General features: G+C 36.4%; 1 protein-coding gene across 4 annotated transcripts in view; it reads left to right on the top strand.

Annotated features, from left to right (window-relative positions):
• The window catches only part of LOC128578987 (histone demethylase UTY), a 224,939-nt gene that overhangs the window by 131,237 nt on the left and 70,453 nt on the right, over positions 1-23,249 (top strand). For all 4 annotated transcript variants that reach the window (XM_053581315.1, XM_053581314.1, XM_053581313.1 and 1 more), the window contains exons 9-10: positions 11,725-11,818; positions 15,280-15,406. In XM_053581315.1, coding sequence (XP_053437290.1) covers positions 11,725-11,818; positions 15,280-15,406 — 221 coding nt within the window. The remainder of the gene's footprint in view (positions 1-11,724; positions 11,819-15,279; positions 15,407-23,249) is intronic.

The raw sequence follows: 23,249 nt of genomic DNA, 5'->3' as shown, positions 1-23,249 counted from the left end.
AGCTGGGACTACAGGCTCCCGCCACAACACCTGGTTATTTTTTGTTGCAGTTTGGCCGGGGCTGGGTTTGAACCCACCACCCTCGGCATATGGGACCGGCGCCCTACTCACTGAGCCACAGTCTTACTGTTTCGCGTTGGGCAGAGTGCTGTGGTGTCACAGCTCACAGCAACCTTCAACTCCTGGGCTTAAGCAATTTTTCTGCCTCAGTTTCCCAAGTAGCTGGCTCTATAGGCACCTGCCACAACATCTGGCTATTTTTAATTTTTGTTGTAGTAACCTGTCAGCCTTAATGTCCTGTGGGCACTAAGCCAAATGTCCTCAGGATAAAAGGATTTTTTTTCCTTCGGGGTAGATGTCTAGTAATGGGATTACAGGATCAAATAGGAGGTGTAATTTGAGTTCTTTGAGAATTCTCCATACTTCTTTCTGAAAACGTGTTAGTTTGCAGTCCTACCAACAGTGTAAAAGTGTTCCCTTCTCTCCACATCCACACCAGCATCTGCAGCTTGCTTTCTTTCTCTCTCTCTCTCTCTTTCTTTCTTTCTTATTAAATCATAGCTGTGTACATTAATGCACTCATGAGGAACAATGTTGTGGTTCCATATACAGTCTGAAATATTTTTCACCAAATTGGTTAACATAGGCTTCATCACATTTTCTTAATTATTATTTTTAAACTCTTATACTCTACATTTAGTAAAGTTCACCTGCACCCTTCCAAGATGCACCCTAGATGGGGACCCACCAAACACTCTCCCTCAACCCTTCCTCCTCCTCCCTTCCCCACCCTTGCCCCCTTCCCCATATTCTTGTACTGAGATTGGGTTATAGCCTTTGTATGAAAGCTGTAAATTAGTTTCATATTAGGGCTGAGTACATTGAGTATTTTTTCTTCCACTCTTGGGATACCTTTTTTCCAGCTCCATCCATGTAAACTCAAACTCTTTCTTCTTTTAGCAAGAAAAGAACAAGAGATCCCATTTCAGGGTGGGCAAGGAACTAGAAGAGAAACTTCTCTGAAGAAGACAGGCGCATCATCCTTAACCAACAGAGAAATGCAAAGCATATGCAGCTTTGAGACTTTGTGACATGGACCATTCTCACAAGGGTTAGGTGATATCTTACAGTGGTTTTGATTTCTATTTCTCTGATGATTGGGGAAGATAAGCATTTTTTTCAAATGTTTATTAGCTATTCGTCTGTCACTGTCAGAGAAGATTCTATGCATGTCTCTTGCCCAGTGGTAGATGAGAGTGTTTACTCTTTTTTTGTTAAGTTCTCTACTGATCCTAATTATCATGCTTTTGTTTGATTTGTAATATGCAAGTATCTTTTCCCATTCTGAAGGTTGTACTCTTTCCCTTAGCTGTTCAGAAGCTTTCAGCCTAATTTAGTCCCATTTGTTAATTTTTTTTATTGTTGCCATGGCCGCTGAAGTCTTTGTCATAAAAATCTTTCCCCAGGCCAACATCATCAACCGTTTTCCCCACACTTTCTTCTAAAATGTTGGATACCTGAGATTTAGGACTTTTATCCATCTTGAGTCAATTTTTGTAAGTGGTAAAAGGTATGGGTCGAGTTTCAGTCTTTTTAGGTGAAAGACTTCTGCCACCACCATTTGTTGAATCCACTTCTGCCAGGACCAGAATAGGAATTGAATAGGGATTCTTTTTCCCACTATGTGTTTTTGTTTGGTTTATCAAAGATGAGATGGCAAGTACAGACTCGTTTCAACTCTTTACTTTCTATTCTGGTCCTATGTCTATGTCTCTATTTTTGTGCCATACCATGCTGTTTTGATCACTGTGGACTTGTAATATGGCCTGAAGTCTGGAAGGATGATGCCTTTAGCTTTGTTTTTATTACTAAAAATGATGTTGGTATTTTAATGGGGATTTCATTGAATCCGTAGATTGCTTTGTTGATTTTTCCCTGGCAAGAGCATGGTATGTTCTTCCATTAGTTAGTGTCTTCTGCGATTTCTTTTCTTAGGGTTTCATAATTCTCTTTGAAAAGATCTTTCACTTCTTTCATTAGGTATATTCCTAAGTATTTTCATTTTATTTGAAGCTACTATGACATGAATTTTGTTCTTGATTTACTTCTCTCCTTGACTGTCATTGGCACATACAACGGCTACTGATTGGTGGACATTGACTTTATACTCTGAGACATTACTATATTTCCTGATCACTTACAGGAGTTTTGTGGTTGAATCTCTGGGATGTTCTAAGTATAAAATCATATCATCAACAAAGAGCAAGGGTTTGGCCTGCTTTGGCCCCATTTGCATTCCCTTTATATCCTTCTATTGCCTGATTGTATTGCCTAGCACTTCCAGCACAGTGTTGAGTTATAGTGGTAATAGTGGACATCCTTGTCTGGTTCCAGTTCTAAGTAGAAAATCTTTCAATTTTACTCTATTCAGTATGATGTTAGATATGGGTTTGTCATAGATGGCTTCCATCAGTTTAAGAAATGTGCCACCTATGCTTCTTTTTTTTAAGTGTTCTTGTTGGAAAAGGCTAGGTTTTTATTGAATGCTTTTTCTGCATCTATTGAGAAGACATATGATCTTTGTTTTTGCTTCTGTTGATTTGATGCATTACATTTAATAGATTTGTGTCTGTTAAAGTAGACTTGCATCCCTTGGATTAAGCCTACTGGATTGTGATGTAAAATTTTTTTTAGTGTGTAGCTGCAATCTATTAGCTATAAAATATAATCTATCAGATTTTGTTTATTTTTGCATCCATATTCATTAGTGAAATTGGTTTGTAGTTCTTTTTAGTTGGGTCTTTTCATGGTTTAGAAGCAATATAATGTTTATTTCATAGTATGTGTTGAGAACGGTTCCTTCCTTCTCAAGGTTTTGGAATAGATTCTGTAATATCAGTATAAGCTCATCTTTGAAGGTGTGATAGAATTCTGTTGTAAAGCTATCTGGCCTCTGGCTTTTTGTTGTTGGTGTTGTTGTTGGAAGCTTTTTTTGTTGTTTCTGTAATCTCAGTGCTTGATATTGTTCTGTTTGAGAGATCTATTTCTTCCTGGTTAAATCTAGGAAGATGATGTGATTCCAGGTATTGGTTCATTTCCTCCACATTGTTAAATTTCTGGGCATAAAAACCCTATATAAAGTCATAAATAATCTCTTGTATCTCTGTGGTATCGGTTGTTATTTCCACCTGTTCATTTCTGATTAAGGTTAGTAAAGGTTTTACTTTTCTGATTTTGGTTAATCTGGCCAATGGTTTATTAAATTTATCTTTTCAAAGAACCAACTTTTTGTTTCATTAATTTTCTTTTTATTTTATTTTATTTTATTTTATTTTTTTGTAGAGACAGAGTCTTACTTTATGGCCCTCGGTAGAGTGCCATGGCGTCACACAGCTCACAGCAACCTCCAACTCATGGGCTTAAGCGATTCTCTTGCCTCAGCCTCCCAAGTAGCTGGGACTACAGATGCCTGCCACAACGCCCAGCTATGTTTTGGTTGCAGTTTGGCCGGGGCCAGGTTTGAACCCGCCACCCTCGGTATATGGGGCCCGCGCCCTACCAACTGAGCCACAGGCGCCGCCCCTTTTTTTTTTTTTTAATTTATTTATTTTTATTGTTAAATCATAGCTGTGTACATTAGTGCAATCAAGGGGTACAATGTGCGGGTTTCATATACAATCTGAAATAGTCTCATCAAACTGTTCAACGTAGCCTTCCTGGCATTTTCTTAGTTACCATATATAGGCATTTGTATTCTGCATTTAGTAAGTTTTGCCTGTACCCATTCTAAGATGCACCGTAGATGTCGCCCCACCCATTACCCTCCCTCCACCAAAACCTCCCCCTTCCCCTTCCTTGGCCTTTCCCCATAGTCTTGTGCTATAGTTGGGTTATAGCCTTCATGTGAAAGCTATAATTTAGCTTCCTAGTAGGGCTGAGTACATTGGATATTTTTTCTTCCACTCCTGAGATACTTTGCTAAGAAGAATATGTTAGCAAATTCTTAAGGTGGAGGATTATGCTGGTCTTTATGGAGGATAGGTCTGAGACTATCCTGGAGAGCTGATTTAGTTATGGCAAATTTCTTCAACATGTGCATGTCATTGAAGTGTTTAATTTCTCCATCATAAATGAAACTCAGTTTAACTGGGTATAGAATCCTGGGTTGAAAGTTATTTTGTTTTAAGAGATTAAAAGTTGATGATCATCCTCTTCTAGCTTGGAAGTTTTCAGCAGAGAGATGTGCAGTTCTTCTAATATTCTTGCCCTTGTAGGTGATGGTTTTCCTTTGTCTGGCTGCTTTCAGAATTTTCTCCTTCATATTAACTTTAGTGAAATTGATTATGATGTGTCTGGGAGATGTCTTATTTGGGTTGTGTTGTTCTGGAGTTCTGAAACTGTCTGCTATCTGAATTTCAGAATCTCTTGGTATGTCTGGAAAGTTCTCCTTCACAATCTCATGGAGAAGAGACTGTGTGCCTTGTGAAGCCACTTTGTAACTTTCAGGGATCTGTATAAGACTAATATTGATTTTCTTCTAATTATCCCAGAGCTCTCTGAGAGAGTGATCTGTTTTTGCTCTCCATTTCTCTTCCTCTTTGAGAGTTTGGGAGTGTTCGAAAGCTTTGTCTTTAATGTCAGAAATCCTTTCTTCTACTTGCTCCATTCTGTTGCTGAGGGATTCTACTGTGTTTCTCAGATCTTTGAGGACTGCAACTTGTCTCAATGTGTCAAAATCTTTGGTCATTAGGTGTTTGAATTTGTTGAATTCTTGAGTTTGGTTTACTGCTTGGAATGCTAATTCGATCTTATTTGCTATCCAGATTCTGAATTCGATTTCTGACATCTCAGCTATTTGTTTGTGCATGGGATCTTGTGCTGTGTCTGCCCCATTGATCCTTAGGGGAGTTGATCTACTCTGATTATTCATATTGCCAGAGTTTTTCTGTTGATTTTGCCTCATGATTGTTTTTCACCGTTGCCTCTGGCCATCCTCAGAGTTCAGGAGGTGTCTCTTCAAGATTAGACCCCAGCGGGATCACTCTATTGTTGCTGGATCTTTGTAGGGAGTGACCCTGTGTAATTCCTCTGCCCAGGCCAGGGAGTTCTGGTTGTGGAAGTAGCTCCGGAGTGTGACACACCCAGATCCAGCAACAGGGTGGGAGGTGGTGCGCACAGTTCTGGGAGTGCCTGGCACCCAGTGACTTTGGCACAGAGAGCCTAAGGCTCCAGCAGTCTCTGGCCAGGAGAAGAGCTCTGTGCAGAGGCAGGGAGGTCTCCAGGTGGCACGCAGCTACCAGAATCCCTGGCAGACAAGTGGGCTGGTATGGAGGTAGGGAGGGTACAGGAGGGAGGATGCAGGGTTGCGCACTCCCACAGTTCCTATTCAGGGCATGCGGACCCCCTGTGGGCACGGGTCATGGGTTGGGGGTCGTGGCGCAGCTCTTATGGAGGTCTGGGCTTCACCAAGCCCAGGAGTTTGAGGTTGCTATGAGCTGTGACCCTACGGCACTCTACCCAGGGCAACAGCCCGAGGCTCCAGTGTGCCAAAACCAGTCTCACTCTGCCCTTGAGGGTTAAGGCTGTAAGGCAGCTCATTCCCTGCCTTTAGGCTGCTCAGTCACTAGGTTACTAGCTCCTGCCCGATCCTTGCTCTGCGACCCAGTTATCTCACAGTGGCTCCCTGCGGCCCACAGCCGTACACTATTACCTCCCTCCAGCTCAGCGGCTTAGTCTTGGGCCCTATATAATGCCCAAAGTTCTCCGCACTCTTGCTCAAGCTCTCCCTAAGGCCATTCAACTGAGTGCCAAGTCCAAAAATACTGAAACAGTTCACAGGTAATGCCTTTCTGGTTTGCAGTCTCACTGCTGCTTGTACTTATGGCTGCCGGCAGGATTAGGCCAATAGAACACACTCGACCACTTGCCAGTTTTCCACTGTTTTTGTCCTCCTCTTGGGGTCCAGAAGTCCCTTCCTGACTCCCTGTATTCTCAAAGGGATGAATATAGGCAGATCCCACCAGCTAGAGATGCCTGGAGTCTTATCTCCCCAGACTCAATGTGCCCAGTTGCAGGGAAGCTGTTACTTGGCTGCCATCTTGGATTGTTCTCCTAAGCAGAATTCTTGACTAGAATTCCAGTCCTTTTTCTCCACTGAGAAATAATAACAATAGTTACCATATCTCATCCAGAGGTCTGGGCAGCTAGACAGCTGACACAGTGGAATAGGTGGTGTCCTGGCACAGAATCCATTGGGATAGCAGCATACTTGTAAGAATCACAGTCAGAACCCCCAAAGCTATTGCCACATAGAACAACAGAGAATGCCTGCAAGAAGAAGCTTTTTGCTGCAGTCTGTAGTCATTCTGGGCTTGGGTTGCAGGAGATATCTCAGAGAGCTGGCCTGGCGCGTGACCCTACGTTGCCAGGATGCCCGAAGGGAAAGCCCTGGAAGCTGGGCACCAGGACTGCTTTAGTAGAAAGGCGACCAGAGAAGGCAAAACTAAACTTGACCTCCCTACCCTTCTGAGTTCTTAGCCAGGACTATTGCCTTTTTACAGACCAGGGCTAGTTAGAATCCTCTATCCCTGAATTGTAATGCAGGTGAAAAATCCACTTCAGAGATTTTTATCATTTTGTGTCTTAGACTTTAGTCTTTTATTCATCTGGAATCAATTTTTGTAAGTGATGAAAGGTGTGGGTCCAATTTCAGTCTTTTACATGTGGTTATCCAGTTCTCCCAGCACCATTTATTGAATAGGGATTTTTTTCCCCCAGTGTATGTTCTTGTTTGGTTTATCAAAGATCAAGTAGCTATAGGATGTTGGTTTTATCTCATGGTTTTCTATTCTGTTTCATATGTTTATATTTTTTTGTGCCAATACCATGCTCTTTTTTGATCACCATGGCCTTTTAATATAGCCTAAAGTCTGGTAGGTTGATGCCCCCAGCTTTGTTTTTATTAGTAAGAATTGCCTTGGCCATATGAGGTTTCTTCTGGTTCCCTTCAAAATGTAGAATTTTTTCCAAATCCTGGAAGTATGATAATGGTATTTTAATTGGAATCTAATTTCTTTAGATTGCTTTGGGAAGCATAGACATTTTAACAATGTTGATTCTTCCTAGCCATGAACAATGTGTGATCTTCCATTTGTTAATATCTTCCACTATTTCTTTTATTAGGGTTTCATAATTTTATGTGTAGAGGTCCTTCACCTCTTTTGTTAAGTATACTCCCAGATATTTCTTTTTTTTTTTTTAAGCTACTGTGAAGGGGATTGTGTCCCTAATTAGCTTCTTTTTTTTTTTTTTTTGTAGAGACAGAGTTTCACTTTATGGCCCTTAGTAGAGTGCCGTGGCCTCACCCAGCTCACAGCAACCTCCAACTCCTGGGCTTAAGCAATTCTCTTGCCTCAGCTTCCCAAGCAGCTGGGACTACAGGCGCCCGCCACAATGCCTGGCTATTTTTTTGTTGTTGTTGTTGTTGCAGTTCGGCCGGGGCCAGGTTTTAACCCGCCACCCTCTGTATATGGGGCCGGCGCCTTCCACAGGCGCCGCCCTCCTAATTAGCTTCTTAAATTGGCAGTTATTGGCATATGCAGAGCTACTGATTTATGGACTTTGGTTGTATATCCTGAGACTCTACTGTATTTTTTTTTTTTTTATCAATTCCAGGAGTTTTGTGGTTGAGTGTGTGGGGTTCTCTAAGTATGAGATCATATCACTGTCAAACAGCGAGAGATTGACCTCCTCTGCCCCCTTTGCGTGCCCTTTGTTTCCTTCTCTTGCCTAATTATGTTGGCTAGAACTTCTAGCACTATGTTGAATAGTGGCAATAGAGGACACCTTGTCTGCTTCCAGTTCTAAGTAGAGAAGCTTTTGGTTTTACTCCATTCAGTATAATATTAGCTATGGATTTGTCGTAGATGGTTTCCATCAGTTTAAGAAGTTGTCACCTATGCCCATAGTGTGTTCTTAACTGTTCTGTTTAGAAAAGGATGCTGAACTTTATGGAATATTTTTTCTAGATCTATTGAGAGGATCATATGGTCTCTGTTTTTGCTTCTGTTGATATGGTGAGTTACATTCATGGACTTTCTTATGTTAAACCAGCCTTGCATCCTTTGGATGAAACCTACTTGATTGTGATGTATAATTTTTTTTACTGTAATCTATTGGCTAGGATTTTATTGAGAACTTTTGCATCTGTATTCATTAGTGAAATTCTCCTTTTTTGTTGAGTATTTTCCTGGTTTTGATAGCAGGGTAATGTTTGCTTAATAGAATGTGTTGGGGAAAATTCCTTCCTTTTCAATATTTTGGAATAATTTCTGCAGTGTGGATGCAAGGTCTTCTTTGAAGGTTTGATAGAATTTTGATGTGAAGCCCTCTGAACCAGGGCATTATTTTATTGGGAGTTTTTTTTTTTTTAGACAGAGCCTCAAGCTGTCACGCTGGGTAGAGTGCTGTGGCATCACAGCTCACAGCAACCTCCAGCTCCTGGATTCAAGCGATTCTCTTGCCTCTGCCTCCTAAGTAGCTGGGACTATAGGCACCCATCACAACACACACCAGTTTTTTGGTTGCAGCCATCATTGTTGTTTGGCGGGCCCAGGCTGGATTTAAACCTTCCAGCTCAGGTGTATGTGGCTGGCACCTTAGCGGCTTGAGCTACAGGTGCAGTGCCTATTGGGAGATTTGTTATTGATTCTTTAATCTCAGTGCTGAAATACAGCTAATTTTTGAATGTTGATTTTGTATGTGGCAACTTTGCTTAATTTATTGGGTCTGTGTAGGGAGTATGTGATCTGCAGGATTTTATTTTTTTTAAGATAGAGTCTCACTATGTCACCCTCCATAGAGTACCATCGTGTCATAGCTAACAGCAACCTCAAACTCTAGGGCTCAAATGATTCTCTTGCCTTAGCCTCCCAAGTATCACTACAGCCACTACTCCTGGCACGTTTTTGGTTGTTGTCATTGTCGTTTATCAGGCCCTGGGCCAGGTTTGAATCCTCCTGCCTCAGTGTGTGTGGCTGGCACACTAGTCACTGAGCTACAGATGCCAAACCTGCAGGATTTTTTAATGTGGAAGATAGGTCTTCTAAGAAAGATAAGATTTTCCTTCTTCTTTGCCTTCTTTGATGTCTTTTATTTCTTATTCTTGTCTATTGCTTAAGCTAGAATATTCATTACTATTTTGGGTAGAAGTGGTGATTTTGTCTTTCTACTTCCTGATATTCATTATTGGTAAAGCTTTCAGCGTTTCACTGAGAATGTGGGCTTTTTATACATTGCCTTTCTTTGGTAAAAACGTTCCCTTCTATGTCTAGTTTTTGAGGATATTTAAAAAATAAATTATGAATAGTTGATATATTTTGTCAAATGCTTTTCTGTATTATTTTAAGTGATTATCTATTTTTAGTTGTAACTTGTCATAATTAAAAATTTTGTGAATGTTTTATTTTTAGTTTTTCTTTTCTCTCTTATTTCCTAGTAGTTTTTAATACTACTATTCGAAAATTCTCTTATAAGTTTCATTTATTAATCTAATTTATGTATATATATAGTTTATTTCCTATTGTAATTTGGAACAGTTTTGTTCACATATTGGTTTTGCTTTTCTCTGTGTGTATATACATGTGTGTTTGTGAGAGAGAAAAGAGTGGTCTATATCTTTATTTCACTATCTGATTTGGTTAGTTTGTCAATGCTCTTTTTTAGCTGCAGTTCACACAGCATTTATATAATTATATTCCTCCCTGAATTTGATGCCATCGTAAGTAGTTCTTGAAATGATACCTTTTCTTATTCCTTTTGTGATTGTACTTAAAAATGGTTAAGCTAGAAGCCACCGCTCTTCCTCTTCCCCTAAGCAGCCTAAGGTGATCTGTGAAAATGGTTCCATATTCACTTGACCCTGAAAACCCCACAAAGTCATGCAAGTCAGGAGGCTCAAATCTTCATGTTCACTTTAAGAACATATGTGAAACTGCCCAGGCCATAAAGGGTATGCGTATACAAAAAACCACCAAGTATCTGAAGGATGTCACCTTAAAGAAACAACGTGTACCATTCCGACGTTACAACAGTCGAGTTGGTAGGTGTGCCCAGGACAAGCAGTGGGGCTAGACACAGGGTCAGTGGCCCAAAGAGTGCTGGATTTTTGCTGCATGTGCTTAACAATGCAGAGAGTAATGCTGAATTTAACCCCTTAACTGTTTAAGGGGTTAGATGCAGATTCTTTGGTCATTGAGCATATCCAAGTGAACAAAGCACCCAAGATGCATTGCTGAACTTACAGAGCTCATGGTTGCATTAACCCATACACAAGCTCCCCCTGCCACATTGAGATGATCTTTACTGAAAAGGAACAAATATTCCCAAACCAGAAGAAGAGGTAGCACAGAAGAAAAAGATATCCTAGAAGGAAAAAAAAAAGAAGAAGAAATAAGATATCCCTGAAAAAACAAAAACTTGTGGCACGGGAATAGATGCAACATAAAATAAATGCAAATAACAGTAAAAAAATGCTTAAGCTGCTTACAGATATCTGAATTTATAATTAGAAACCACTTTAATCATTGTTTTTCTAAGTTTATTTTAAAGATATTTATTGGATGTTCTTTTGTTTTAGAATAGTTATCTTCATTACTACAATAGGTTTTAGTTCTATTAGTACTTTTTGAATGAACACAGTGGACAAATGGTCTCACTTAGAAATTTTTTGCAGTTTCTTTTTTTTGTGAGGGGGTTGGGGCCGGTTTTGAACCCACCACCTCTGGTATATGGGGCCAGCGCCCTACTCCTTTGAGCCACAGGTACCACCCACTTAGAAATTTTTTGTAACCCTGAATACTATGTAAACTTAAATACTATGCTTCTTTTCAGTGTTTATATTTGGTACAGTATATCTATGGGGAAATGTAGGGTCTTTAAAATTGCAAATATTTATAAGTATTTTTCAAGAATATTTTTGAGAGGGGTATTTGCGAAACTTGGTAAATGTAGAATGTAAATGTTTTGGCACAGTAACTGAGATAACGCCAGAAAGGCTATGTTAACCACTGTGATAAAAATGTGTCAAATGGTTTACGAAGCGAGTGTATGATGCCCCATGATCATATCAATGTATACAGTTATGATTTAATAAAAAAAAAAAAGAATATTTTTGAGAATGAACTGGTTATTTAACACTTTCAATTTTACCTTTCTTTTGTCCTAGCCTTGGTATGGGATAGTGAGACTTGGTCTATTGCTTACGTTTTCTTTGAAAATGTTTCTAAGCTAAAAGTGAATTATCAGATAGAATACTGTATATGTTTTTGAATATTATGAAATAACATAAGAGTTTTAAATTGTAGTATTTGAGATAGAGTGGATTTTTAAAATGTGACATCTTGATCTATTCAGTGTTAGTTTTATTAGCTGTTTATCTGAAATATATCCATTCCTGACTAAAACAATATTTATTTAAAAAAACGATCACTTTTTATTTACTGTTACTTTTTATGGTACTTTTAAACATTAGGTCTTTTAAAACATTATTATGTCAGTCACCACATATTATCTATGTAAAGTCTTTAACATTATACTATTTTGGTTTTTATTTTGTTTCATTACTTACAAAGTTGTTATCTCTATGTGGTTTAAGATTAAAATTATTTTTATTTAAAAATGAATCATCCTGCTTTTCTCTAAATATTCTTTTCTTCTGCTCTTTAGAAAAAACATCGATCTGCAAAAGAAGCTTATGAACAACTTTTACAGACAGAAAACCTTCCTGCACAAGTAAAAGCAACTGTGTTACAACAGTTAGGTACATAAAAATTTACTTTTATTATATATTGTGGCATTAATTTGAAGTGATTTTCTTTTGGGGGAGCTATTTTTATTCTTCCACTTAGAAGTTCATTTTTATTTAGAAATCTGCATTTTAAGATTAAATGTGACATTTATTATTTTGAGATTAAATACAAATGAATAATTATATTGCAGTAGTCCTCTATTATCCCCAGGGATATACTTTAACATTCTCAGTTAACATTTGAAACAGTATCCTTCCAAACCTATACATATGGGTGTGTATTTTTTATTTGATTATTGACAGCTAAGTAACTGAGGACTGAGTGTGGATATACTGGACAAAGGTATGATTCATATCCCCTGGCAGGAGCCTTCATCACAGTGTATAGAATAGTACACAGTTTAAAACCATGACTATTTTTGGAATTTCACATTTAAAATTTTTGAATTGTGAATAATTAAAACTTAAGGAAACAAAACTGCAGATAATGTGAGAATACTTACAATTTTTTTTATAAATGTTTTTTTCTTTTGTCCACAGTTGCTATATTTACACATACTATAAAGCATCATTCATCAAAAGTTACCACTTTGATGCAGCTAATGCTTTTAGACAATCTGAGTATTGTCTTTTAATATTATACATGGGGGTTTAAGTTCCTCTGTGTTCTTAGCTCTTTATGAAGACAATTGAATTAAGACTGGTCATGTAGCTAAAGTTGGAATTAAGCTTGCTTAGTTTTGTTGATACATGATTTATGGAACCATTTTACCTAAAAATTATGAACATCTCATTATGTTTGCTTATCTAGTGATTCTTATATGGAAGATAAATGAATCTAGTCACTGAAAGTAAAAAAAAAATAATATATCATCATTTCTAAAATAGCAAGTTTTATGCTTGTCAGGCTTATCTATATTTGAAATTTAGGCGGGAGCTTGTGCTTCTTTTCAGTGTTTGTATTTCATCTGAGCAAATAATTCTTAATTTTTAAGAATTAAAAGTTTTGGTAATGTTATATTTTATATAATCACTGTTTTATCTATAATTTCAAAATAAATGCTGCATAATTTTTCTTAGGTTAGTTTTGCAAAGGTAATTTTATGCACTTGAATTGAGTTAATGCTATTTTGTAGTTGACATGAACATTTAGTACTTCATACCTTTTATCTAATCTTTTAAAGTTCTGTGTAACTGTAGTTCTAAATTTATTTATTTATTAAACATTTGTCATACACCATACACAGTCTGTAACACACTTTGAACTTACTTTTCTTTAGCTTCGAAGTATTCTTTTTTAATTTTTTATATCTACTAATGTTATGTTTTGAATGTAAGTAATCTATGTCAATAAGGTTAAGGCATTTATAAATTGTGTAAAAATTAATTGAATATTTTTTGTCAAGGTTGATGATGGACTGTATTTTACAAAAGAAATAGAACACAATTATTGATATTAAATATGAATCAGTCATCTTTGATTATCCAATCTTTTATTTATCTTTGGATATAAACATTAGAATGATGCTTGTTTTTCGTTTTTTAATTTAAAGAGATTCAAGAGGGTGCTGAATGTTTGGATGGCTTTCATGACTGTCTTTTGTTAGGTGATGGCTGTTAGTGTGCTCATCATCCAAATGTTCATTGTATCCGTTAGGTCCATTTTTACCTCTTCAGCAGCCCCTTCTCTCTCTTTCTTGATACCCAATGACTTTTACATTTCTCTGTGTGCATTGATTAGCTTCAGATTATTAGAGAGTATATGTGATCTTTGTTTTTCCATTTCTGAGATAATGTTGTTTGGGAAAATGGTCCTCATTTCCATTGCTGCAAAGACATTAATGTATTCCTTTTTGTGGCTTAGTAATATTACATGATATATGTGTACCACATTTTGTTAGATCTATTCAGGAATTAAGGGGCACTTAATTTGATTCCATGACTTTGCAATAATGAATTGTGCTATAGTAAATATTTGAATGCAGATGTTTTTTGATAAAAATGACTTGTTTTCCTTTGGGTAGATAACCTAGTAGTGGGATTGCAGGGTGAAATGGTAAGTCTGTATTTATCTCTTTGAGGACTCTCCTGTTTTCCACAGAGGTTGTATTAATTTGCAGTGCCACCAACAGTGTAAAAGTACTCCTTTTCCTCTGCATTCCTGCTAGTATCTTTTGGTTTATAACTTTTTAAGGTGATTTCTCATTGTTGTTTTAATTTTTATTTCCTTGATCAATTTTCGTTGAGTCTTTTTTTTTTTTTCATGTGTTTGTAGGCCATTTGTCTCTCTGTTTTTTAAAGAACTTCTCTTTGTTTATTTTTCCTACTTTTTCATTGAGTTGTTTTTTTCTGAGTGATTTGAGTACTTTATAGATTCTGGTTGTTAGCTCCTTATTGGATATATAATTGGTGAATATTTTCTCCTATTCCTTAGGTTATCTGTTTAGTCTGTTGATTATTTCCTTTGTTGTGCAGTAGCTTTTTTAATTTGTCCAATTTTTATATTTTTATTATATGGCTGTAATTGCTTGTGAGCTTTGCCATGTATTGTTTGCCCAGGCAATGTCTAGGAGAGTTTTCTGTATCTTCTTAAAGAATTTTTATGGTTTCTTGCCTTACACATGTCTTTTATTCATCTTGAATTTGTTTTTATAAATGGTAAATGATAGGAGTTTTGTTTAATTTCGTTTGCAAGTGGTTATCCAATTTTTCCAGGATGGTTTATAAAATAGGATTCTTTTCCTCAGTGTATAATGTTTTCAGCTTTACCAAAAATTAATTGGTTTTAGGTTGATGGTACTATATCTGGGTTCTCTGTTCTGTTTCATTGGTGTCTTTATTTTTGAACAAACAACATGCTTTTTTGATTATGATAGTGTGGTAGTATAATTTAAAGACTGGTGATATGATGTCTTTATTTTGTTCTTTTTGCTTAAGATTACTTTGGCTATTCAGGTTCTTTTTTGGTGCCAAATGAAGCATACTATTATTTTTGCTAGATGTAAGAAGAGGACATTGTGTTTGTATTGAATTTGTATAAATCAGTTAGAGCATTGTGTTGTTTTTAAAGTTCTTTCATTCCTGGAAACCTTTAAAGGAACAATAAATCTATTATATTTATAGTTTTGGGTTTTTTTCAAAATTACACTTGGAAAAATTGAATTGATAATTTGTTATTTATATGTCAGTTCACTTTGACTGTCTTTTTATATGAACTTGACTCTTATAACAATATTTTTGCAGTTTTAAATTTGGGGAAAGTATGTTTCAAGATGAATTAATAAATTACTGAATGAATACTTTAATTTACTTGTTTTCCTCATGATAGTTTTGGAACTACAACCTGTGGGTCGTGACCCCTTTGTAACGATGAAAATACATTGTGGCATTAGGAAGGTTGAGAACCACTGAACTAGAGAGTGGTTGAATGATAGGTAGATGAGATAGATGCTCATAATTTTGTTTTTCTATAGGTTGGATGCATCATAATATGGATTTAGTAGGAGACAAAGCCACCCAGGAAAGCTGCGCTATTCAGTATCTCCAAAAGTCATTAGAGGCAGATCCTAATTCTGGCCAATCTTGGTATTTCCTTGGAAGGTGAGATGAGACATTTGTACTGCCTCCAAATGATGTGCTGTGTAAAATGTTAGTTTATTTTTAGAATATAATCTGGTTTGTGAAGTTTTTATAATAAAAATTCCTGGGAGGTAAAATGGATAGTCTGAATAATTTGTTCTTATTGAGATGCTTTACTTATTAGATTTTATTTTTAAATTGTCTTAATCTACCTTGAAGTACTGCTAATTTTTATGAGTATTAAAGAGTCTTATCAGATGATAATCACTAATAGTTTTTCAATTCAGTATTTAATTTATGTTCCCTTTGATTTCTAGCATTTTCTTGTATGTTTATATAACAACGTAAAATGTATTTAGAGTTTAATGACTTTCAGATGCCTGTGGAAGTTTGCTATTTATAATTTTGGTTCATGATTTGATTACTAATATGAAAATATTTATATTATCCACAGATCTCAAATTGTAGTTCTAGTTGAAATCTTAATTGGAGAAAATAGATTATTATTGAATTTATGAGAAAGTAAGAAGAAACAACTTTTTTTGGTAATTTATAAATTTTTCTCAATGTGATACTATTAGGATTATACTTATTGGCATAATAGAATATATGTATGTCTGATAGAATACAATGTATGTTTGTATATATGTTGTTAATCCAGATTGTATCTCAATGAATTAGATTAGTAGAATGAAAACTAAGAAACTTTGACTTGTCCAAGTCTAATACTACTTGTTGAAGTCCTGAACTTATCCTAATCTAGTTTATAGTGCTGGATAGTCTGAGACAGAGTCTTGTTGTGTTGTCTAGGCTGGAGTATAGTGGCATCATATAATAATAATTATAAAAACTATAATTTATAGATACTAGCCATGACCAGCTGCTTTTTCTGGTTTCTATAGAGCTGAGATCTTATTAGATTGCTCAAACCCCTGGCCTCAAGCTTTCTTCCTTCCTTGGCCTCTCAAAGTTCTAGGGCTACAGATATGAGCCCGGTACCTGGCCCAAAATCTATTTAAACTTACTTAGGTGTCAGTTTTTATTTTACCTATTAATAAAAGGATTGCAAGGTTGGTGCCTATGGCTCAAGTGGCTAAGGTGCCAGCCTCATACACCTGAGCTGGAAGGTTTGAATACACCTGGGTCCGCCAAACAACAGTGATGGCTGCAACCAAAAAAAAGCAGGGTGTTGTGGTGGGCACCTATAGTCCCATCTACTTGGGAGGCAGAAGCAGAATCGCTTGAGCCCAGGAATTGGAGTTTTGCTATGAGCTGTGATGCTACGGCACTCAACCTAGGAGACAGCTTGAGGCGTTGTCTCCAAAAAATAAATAAATAAATAAAAGGATTGCGTTAAGTATTTCAAACTGTATATAAAACCAGCACATTGTACCTTATAATTGCATTAATGTACACAGCTATGATTTAATTTAAAAAATTGAATTAAAAAAAATAAAAGGATTGTGTTAGATCTGTCAGATAGTTTGTAATCCTAATTTATTCTAGTTTATTTCAGTAGTAAGTTTTGCCCATTTGTTTTTACATGTGTAGTTACATAAATTTGTCATGCAGTCACATTCAAATTTAGCTTTTGTGTTTTTACTTTCTGTACAAGTTAGAATTTTTCTTTAAGTTTAGTATTTTTATTTGACAAGGCAACTATTTATTTTTATTTAAAATATTTGATTTCTCTCTTAATGGTATAAAATAAGAAATAACTATGAAGTTACTTACTTATAGCAGTTTTTTGATGTCTCTCCAGACTTAGAAAATCGTCTAGTTTGGGTTGTATAAAACTTGAAAGCTTTATCTGCCAATAAAAAGCTTTATATGCCACTAAAACTTTCTGTAGAGACTGAATCTTTTTCTATAGCACCACTGTACAGCAAAATGCTTTGAGTAAACTGGCTTTGTCATTGTATAGAACTGTCATATAAACAAAGAAAATTAAGTGGCTCTTGGACGTCAAACAAGCACTTATACTACTGTTACCTTTTGCACAGTTTTTATGTTAATACAGTAATGATAAAAGAGACTAATAGTGAGAAAGGGGGAGAAACAGACATTGGGATCTACTATCATTTTGTGTTGGGGACCAGCCCCAACTACACTATGAGTGAGTTCTTTCCCATGAATGGTGGACACGAGAGGATGAGGAAAAATAGAGTCAAGACACAAAGACAAGGTGTTTTTTTTTTTTTTTTTTAAAGAGCTGTGTTGAGGGCGGCGCCTGTGGCTCAGTCAGTAGGACGCCATCCCCATATACCAAGGGTGGCGGGTTCAAACCCGCCCTGGCTAAACTGCAACCAAAAAAAATAGCCGGGAGTTGTGGCGGGTGCCTGTAGTCCCAGCTACTCGGGAGGCTGAGGTAAGAGAATCGCTTAAGCCCGGGAGTTGGAGGTTGCTGTGAGCTGTGTGAGGCCATGGCACTCTACCGAGGGCCATAAAGTGAGACTCTGTCTCTACAAAAAAAAAAAAAAAAGAGCTGTGTTGAGATCTGTCCACCTAAAACCACTAGCTGCATTTTTATTACATACATTAATCGGGGTGGGAGGCTAAACTCATGTCATGGTTCTTGCTGGGCTTTTCTAATCAAACTATTTCCTTAACTAACTTATGTTAATTAGATTGATTTACCTCTTACTATTAATATTCTAAGTTATTAATTATCTTAACACAGTGCGTAGGACAGGGAACATAGTCCAGGAGCAGGATGCCAAAGCAGACCCCACTAAGACCATGCATATAAATCTCAGGAGTGGCAATTTACCCCTGAGAAGCTTTGTGTTCATTTGAGCTGGCACTACTGACAATACCAAGATGACAGAAGAAAGGAGATATTTTTCTCCTTATCTCTTCTTTCCTAAGAGACTTTTTTCTCTTTTTTTTTTAGTTTTTCATTTCAATTTCTTTTTTATTTATTTATTTTTTTATTAAATCATAGCTGTGTACATTAATGTGATCATGGGGGCCATGCACTAGTTTCATAGACCGTGTGACACATTTTCAGCACACTGGTTAACATAGCCTTTCTGGCATTTTCTTAGTTATTGTGCTAAGACATTTACATTCCACATTTACTAAGTTTCACATATAGCCTTGTAAGATGCACCGTAGGTGTAATCTCACTAATCCCCCTCCCTCTGCCCCACTTCCCCCACACTCCCCTCCCTTTTCCCTTCCCCTATTATTGGGTTGTAACTGAGTTATAGCTTTCATGTGAAGGTCCTAAATTAGTTTCATAGTAGGGCTGAGTACATTGGACACTTTTTCTTCCATTCTTGCGACACTTTACTTAGAAGAATATGTTCCAGCTCCATACAAGTAAATATAAAAGAAGTAAAGTCCCCATCTTTCTTTAAGGCTGCATAATATTCCATGGTGTACATATACCACAATTTATTAATTCATTCGTGGATCGATGGCCACTTGGGCTTTTTCTATGATTTAGCAATTATGAATAGGGCTGCAATAAACATTCTGGTACAAATATCTTTGTTATGATGTGATTTTTGGTCTTCTGGTATATGCCTAGTAGAGGAATTATAGGATTGAATGGCAGATCTATTTTTAGATCTCTAAGTGTTCTCCATATATCATTCCAAAAGGAATGTATTAATTTGCATTCCCACCAGCAGTGTAGAAGTGTTCCCTTTTCTCCACATCCATGCCAACATCTCTGGTCTTGGGATTTTGTGATACAGGCTAATCTTACTGGAGTTAGATGATATCTCAAAGTAGTTTTGATTTGCATTTCTATGATGATTAAAGATGATGAGCATTTTTCATACGTCCTTAGGCCACGCCTGAGATGGGATCACTTGTTCTTTTCTTGCTTATACGTTTGAGTTCTCTGTGGATTCTGGTTATTAAAACTTTGTCGGAGACATAACCTGCAAGTATCTCCTCCCATTCTGAGGGCTGTTGGCTTGCTTTACTTAAGAACACTTACTGTGTTCTTGGCTGTGCAGAAGCTTTTTAGTTTGATCAGGTCCCAGTAGTGTATTTTTGAAGCTGCTTTGTTTTTATTTCTGAGTAATGTTTTGGCTATTCGAGTTTTTTTCTGATTCCATATAAAACAAAGTATTGTTTTTTCAAGATCTTTAAAGTATGACAGTGGAGCTTTTATAGGGGTTCCATTAAAATTATGTATTGCTTTGGGTAGTATAGACATTTTATTGATGTTGATTCTTCCCAGCCATGAGCAGCATGGTATGTTTTTCCATTTGTTAACATTTTCAGCTATTTCTTTTCTTAGAGTTTCATAGTTCTCTTTATAGAGATCTTTCATGTCCCTTGTTAGATAAACTCCCAAACATTTCATCATCTTTGGCACTACTGTGAATGGGATAGAGTCCTTAACTGTTTTTTTCAACTTGACTATTATTGGTATATATAAAGGCTACCGATTTATGAATGTTGATTTTTGTAACCTGAGATGCTGCTGTATTCCTTGATCACTTCTACGAGTTTTGTAGTAGAATCCCTAGTGTTTTCCAGATATACAATCATATCATCTGCGAACAGCGAAAGTTTGATCTCTTCTGACCCTATATGGATACCCTTGATCACCTTTTCTTCCCTAACTGAGGTGGCTAAAACTTCCATTACAATGTTAAAATGCAAGGGAGACAATGGGCAGCCTTATCTGGTTCCTGATCTGAGTGGAAATGATTCCAATTTAACTCCACTCAATATGATATTGACTGTCGGTTTGCTGTAGATGGCCTCTATCAGTTTAAGAAATGTCACTTCTATACCAATTTTCTTAAGTCTTCTGATCATGAAGGGATGCTGGATATTATCAAAAGTTTTTTTGGCATCGATTGAGAGAATCATGTGGTTTTTGTTTTTTAATTTGTTTATGTGCTGATTTATACTTATAGATTTATGTATATTGAACTAACCTTGAGACCCTGGGATAAAACCGACTTGGTCATGATGTGTAATTTGTTTGATGTGTTGCTGGATTCTGTTTGTTAGGATCTGGTTAAATATTTTTGCGTCTATATTCATTAGTGATATTGGTCTATAATTTTCTTTTCTTGTTGGGTCTTTTCCTGGTTTGGGGATCAGGGTGATGTTTGCTTCATAGAACATGTTGGGTAGTCTTCCTTCTTTTTCTACCTTTTGGAATAGGTTGAGTAGTATAGGTACTAATTCCTCTTTAAAGGTTTGATGGAATTTTGACATGAAACCATCTGGTCCCGGGCTTTTTTTTTAGGGAGGTTTTGTATAGTTGATGCTATTTCAGAAACTGGTATGGGCCTGTTCAACATTTCCACTCGATTCTGGCTAAGTTTTGGAAGGTGATGTGCTTCCAAGTATCGGTCAATTTCCTTCAGATTTTCATATTTCTGAGAATAAAGTTTCTTGTAATATTCGTTAAGGATTTTTTGAATTTCTGAGGAGTCTGTTGTTATTTTGTCTTTGTTGTTTCTGATTGATGAAATTGGAGATTTTATCCCTTTTGTCCTGATTAGGTTCGCCAAAGGATTATCTATTTTATTGACCTTTTCAAAAAACCAACTTTTTGATTTATTGATCTGTTGTATAATTCTTTTGTTTTCGATTTCATGTAATTCTGCTCTAATTTTGGTTATTTCTTTTCTTCTACTGGGTTTGGTGTTGGAATGTTCTTCCTTTTCCAGTTGCGTGAGATGTCCCATTAAGTTGTTAACTTCCTCTCTTCTGTCTTAGCATCCTGAGTAGCTGGGACTACAAGCATGCACTACCATGCCCAGCTACCATTGCCTTCTAATGTGTTACTTCTGTTCTTCATTGCTGAAAAAATTATGAAAACTGTATTTTAAAAATTATTTTTTTTTTTTTAATTTGGCCAGGGCTGGGTTTGAACCCGCCACCTCCGGCATGTGGGACCGGCGCCCTACCCGCTGAGCCACAGGCGCCGCCCTGTATTTTAAAAATTATTAAAGCTCTTCATAAGGACCTTTAGTGTCAGAGCAGGGATTTGTTGTTCATATTGTTTCTGAAACTTTTATTCTTGTATTCTGGAATGTGTTAACTATTGAAGTAGCTTATCAATTGGGATGTGTATATCAAAGTGAAACAGGGACTTAATAAGGTTATGCTAATGCTGGTTATTGACTCTATTACATAGTGTCCATTGTGACAAAGCTATAATGTTGTTAGATTTCGAAAGTATCAGGAAGCAGTTTAGTTCAGTCTCCCATTGCACACATAAGGGAAATAAGTCCAGAGTAATAAAGTGTTTTTTCACAAGGCGATGTAGTAATTATTATCATAAAAAGAGCTGAATTCAGGTTTGCCTTGTGTCTCTTGGCTTACACCAGAAGACCTCAGAGGAAATCTAGGTAGATTGTATGGTAGCGAATATAGACATCTGTGCCTCAGTGTGTGTTGGCTGTTTTCACTTTCTAGAAATGGAATTGGTAAATGTTGATCGCAGGAGGCATTACATATTTCTCTCAGAAGTTAAATATGTTTATCTGATAAACTGAAATTTGGTTTTGTTTTAAGAAAAATGTGTATTTTTCTGTTAACATTTACCTTTTCCTGGAGTCTGTCCCGGTTTACACTGTTCCTCTCTTTGAAGCCTACTCTATGCCACTATTGAACAGGAAATTCAGTCTCAGAAATTACCTTCTTGCTGATTTTACTAGTATTTCTTACATGTCTCATCCCATAAATTGATTATTCTGCAGACATACTTCTGTTCCTTTGTTACATTCATCTGTGTTCTTAAACCCCTCTCCTATGTGCCTTAATTCCAAATTAAGTTCTTTAACTTTAAGGGTCTCATACTTTAGTGTCTACTTCTTTTTACTGAAGTTTTTACCTTGCATCTTAATTAGCATTTTAAAAACTTTAAGTCATGTTCGTTCTCAAAATAGCTACTTTCTTGTTATTTTTTGATAATTACATTGCCATTTTCTACTGAGCCAATCTTCAAAACAGAATTATTATCTATCCCCTACATCTAATTATACCTTTGTCAATTATTAGGTTTATTTATTTATTTTTTTACATGTTTTTGTTTCTTGCCATTTTTATTACTTCTCCTATAATTTTGTGCCAATATATTTACCTGCCTTCTGGCTTTCATCCAAATTTATTTTCATTTCTTTCTTTTTCAGTCTATATATTACTAGTTGTTGACTTGTATAAAGAAATTTGGTTATGCTGCTTGCCCTTAAAAAAAAAACAAAAACTTCAAGTTAATACATTAAATTGAAAATTTTCCATTTGTAGGCTGAGTAATTTTTGATTATATTCTTTAAACCTATGTGAAATTCCTCCTCTCATGTTTTCTGTTTTATTTAATTGATTAATTAATTTATTTATTTATTGAGACAGAGCCTCAAGCTTTTGCCCTAGGTAGAGTGCCGTAGCATCACAGCTCACAGCAACCTCAAACTCCTGGGCTTAAGTGATTCTCTTGTCTCACCCTCCTGGGGAGCTGGGATTACAGGCACCTGCCACAATACTCCGCTTTTTTTTTGTTTTTTTGGTTGTAGGCAGGCCCTTCATTGTTTAGTCATTATTGTTTGGGAGGCCCAGGCTGTATCTGAACCCGCCAGCTCTGGTATATGTGGCTGGTGCCTTAGCTGCTTGAGCTACAGGTGCCGAGCCATATTTTCTGTAAACCCATAATACTTCCAAGTATTTTGGGTACACAGATTAGAAAAATTTTAGTGAGTTAAATATAGCAATCAACAGATATATTTGTGCCAGTAGATATTAAATCATCTTTGCTATTTTTTTATTATGTAGTGTCACAATAGTTGAAATTGTATGACTATTACTTTGAAACATGCAGACATTGTAAGAATATAGAGTTGAAAACAGAAGTATATGTAGATAGTCATTTTTATAATAAATT

The sequence above is a fragment of the Nycticebus coucang genome, chromosome Y, assembly GCF_027406575.1.
Source record: "Nycticebus coucang isolate mNycCou1 chromosome Y, mNycCou1.pri, whole genome shotgun sequence".
Taxonomy (NCBI): Eukaryota; Metazoa; Chordata; class Mammalia; order Primates; family Lorisidae; genus Nycticebus; species Nycticebus coucang.
The sequence above is the reverse complement of the archived record's forward strand: the minus strand, read 5'-3'. Positions and strand labels throughout refer to the sequence as shown.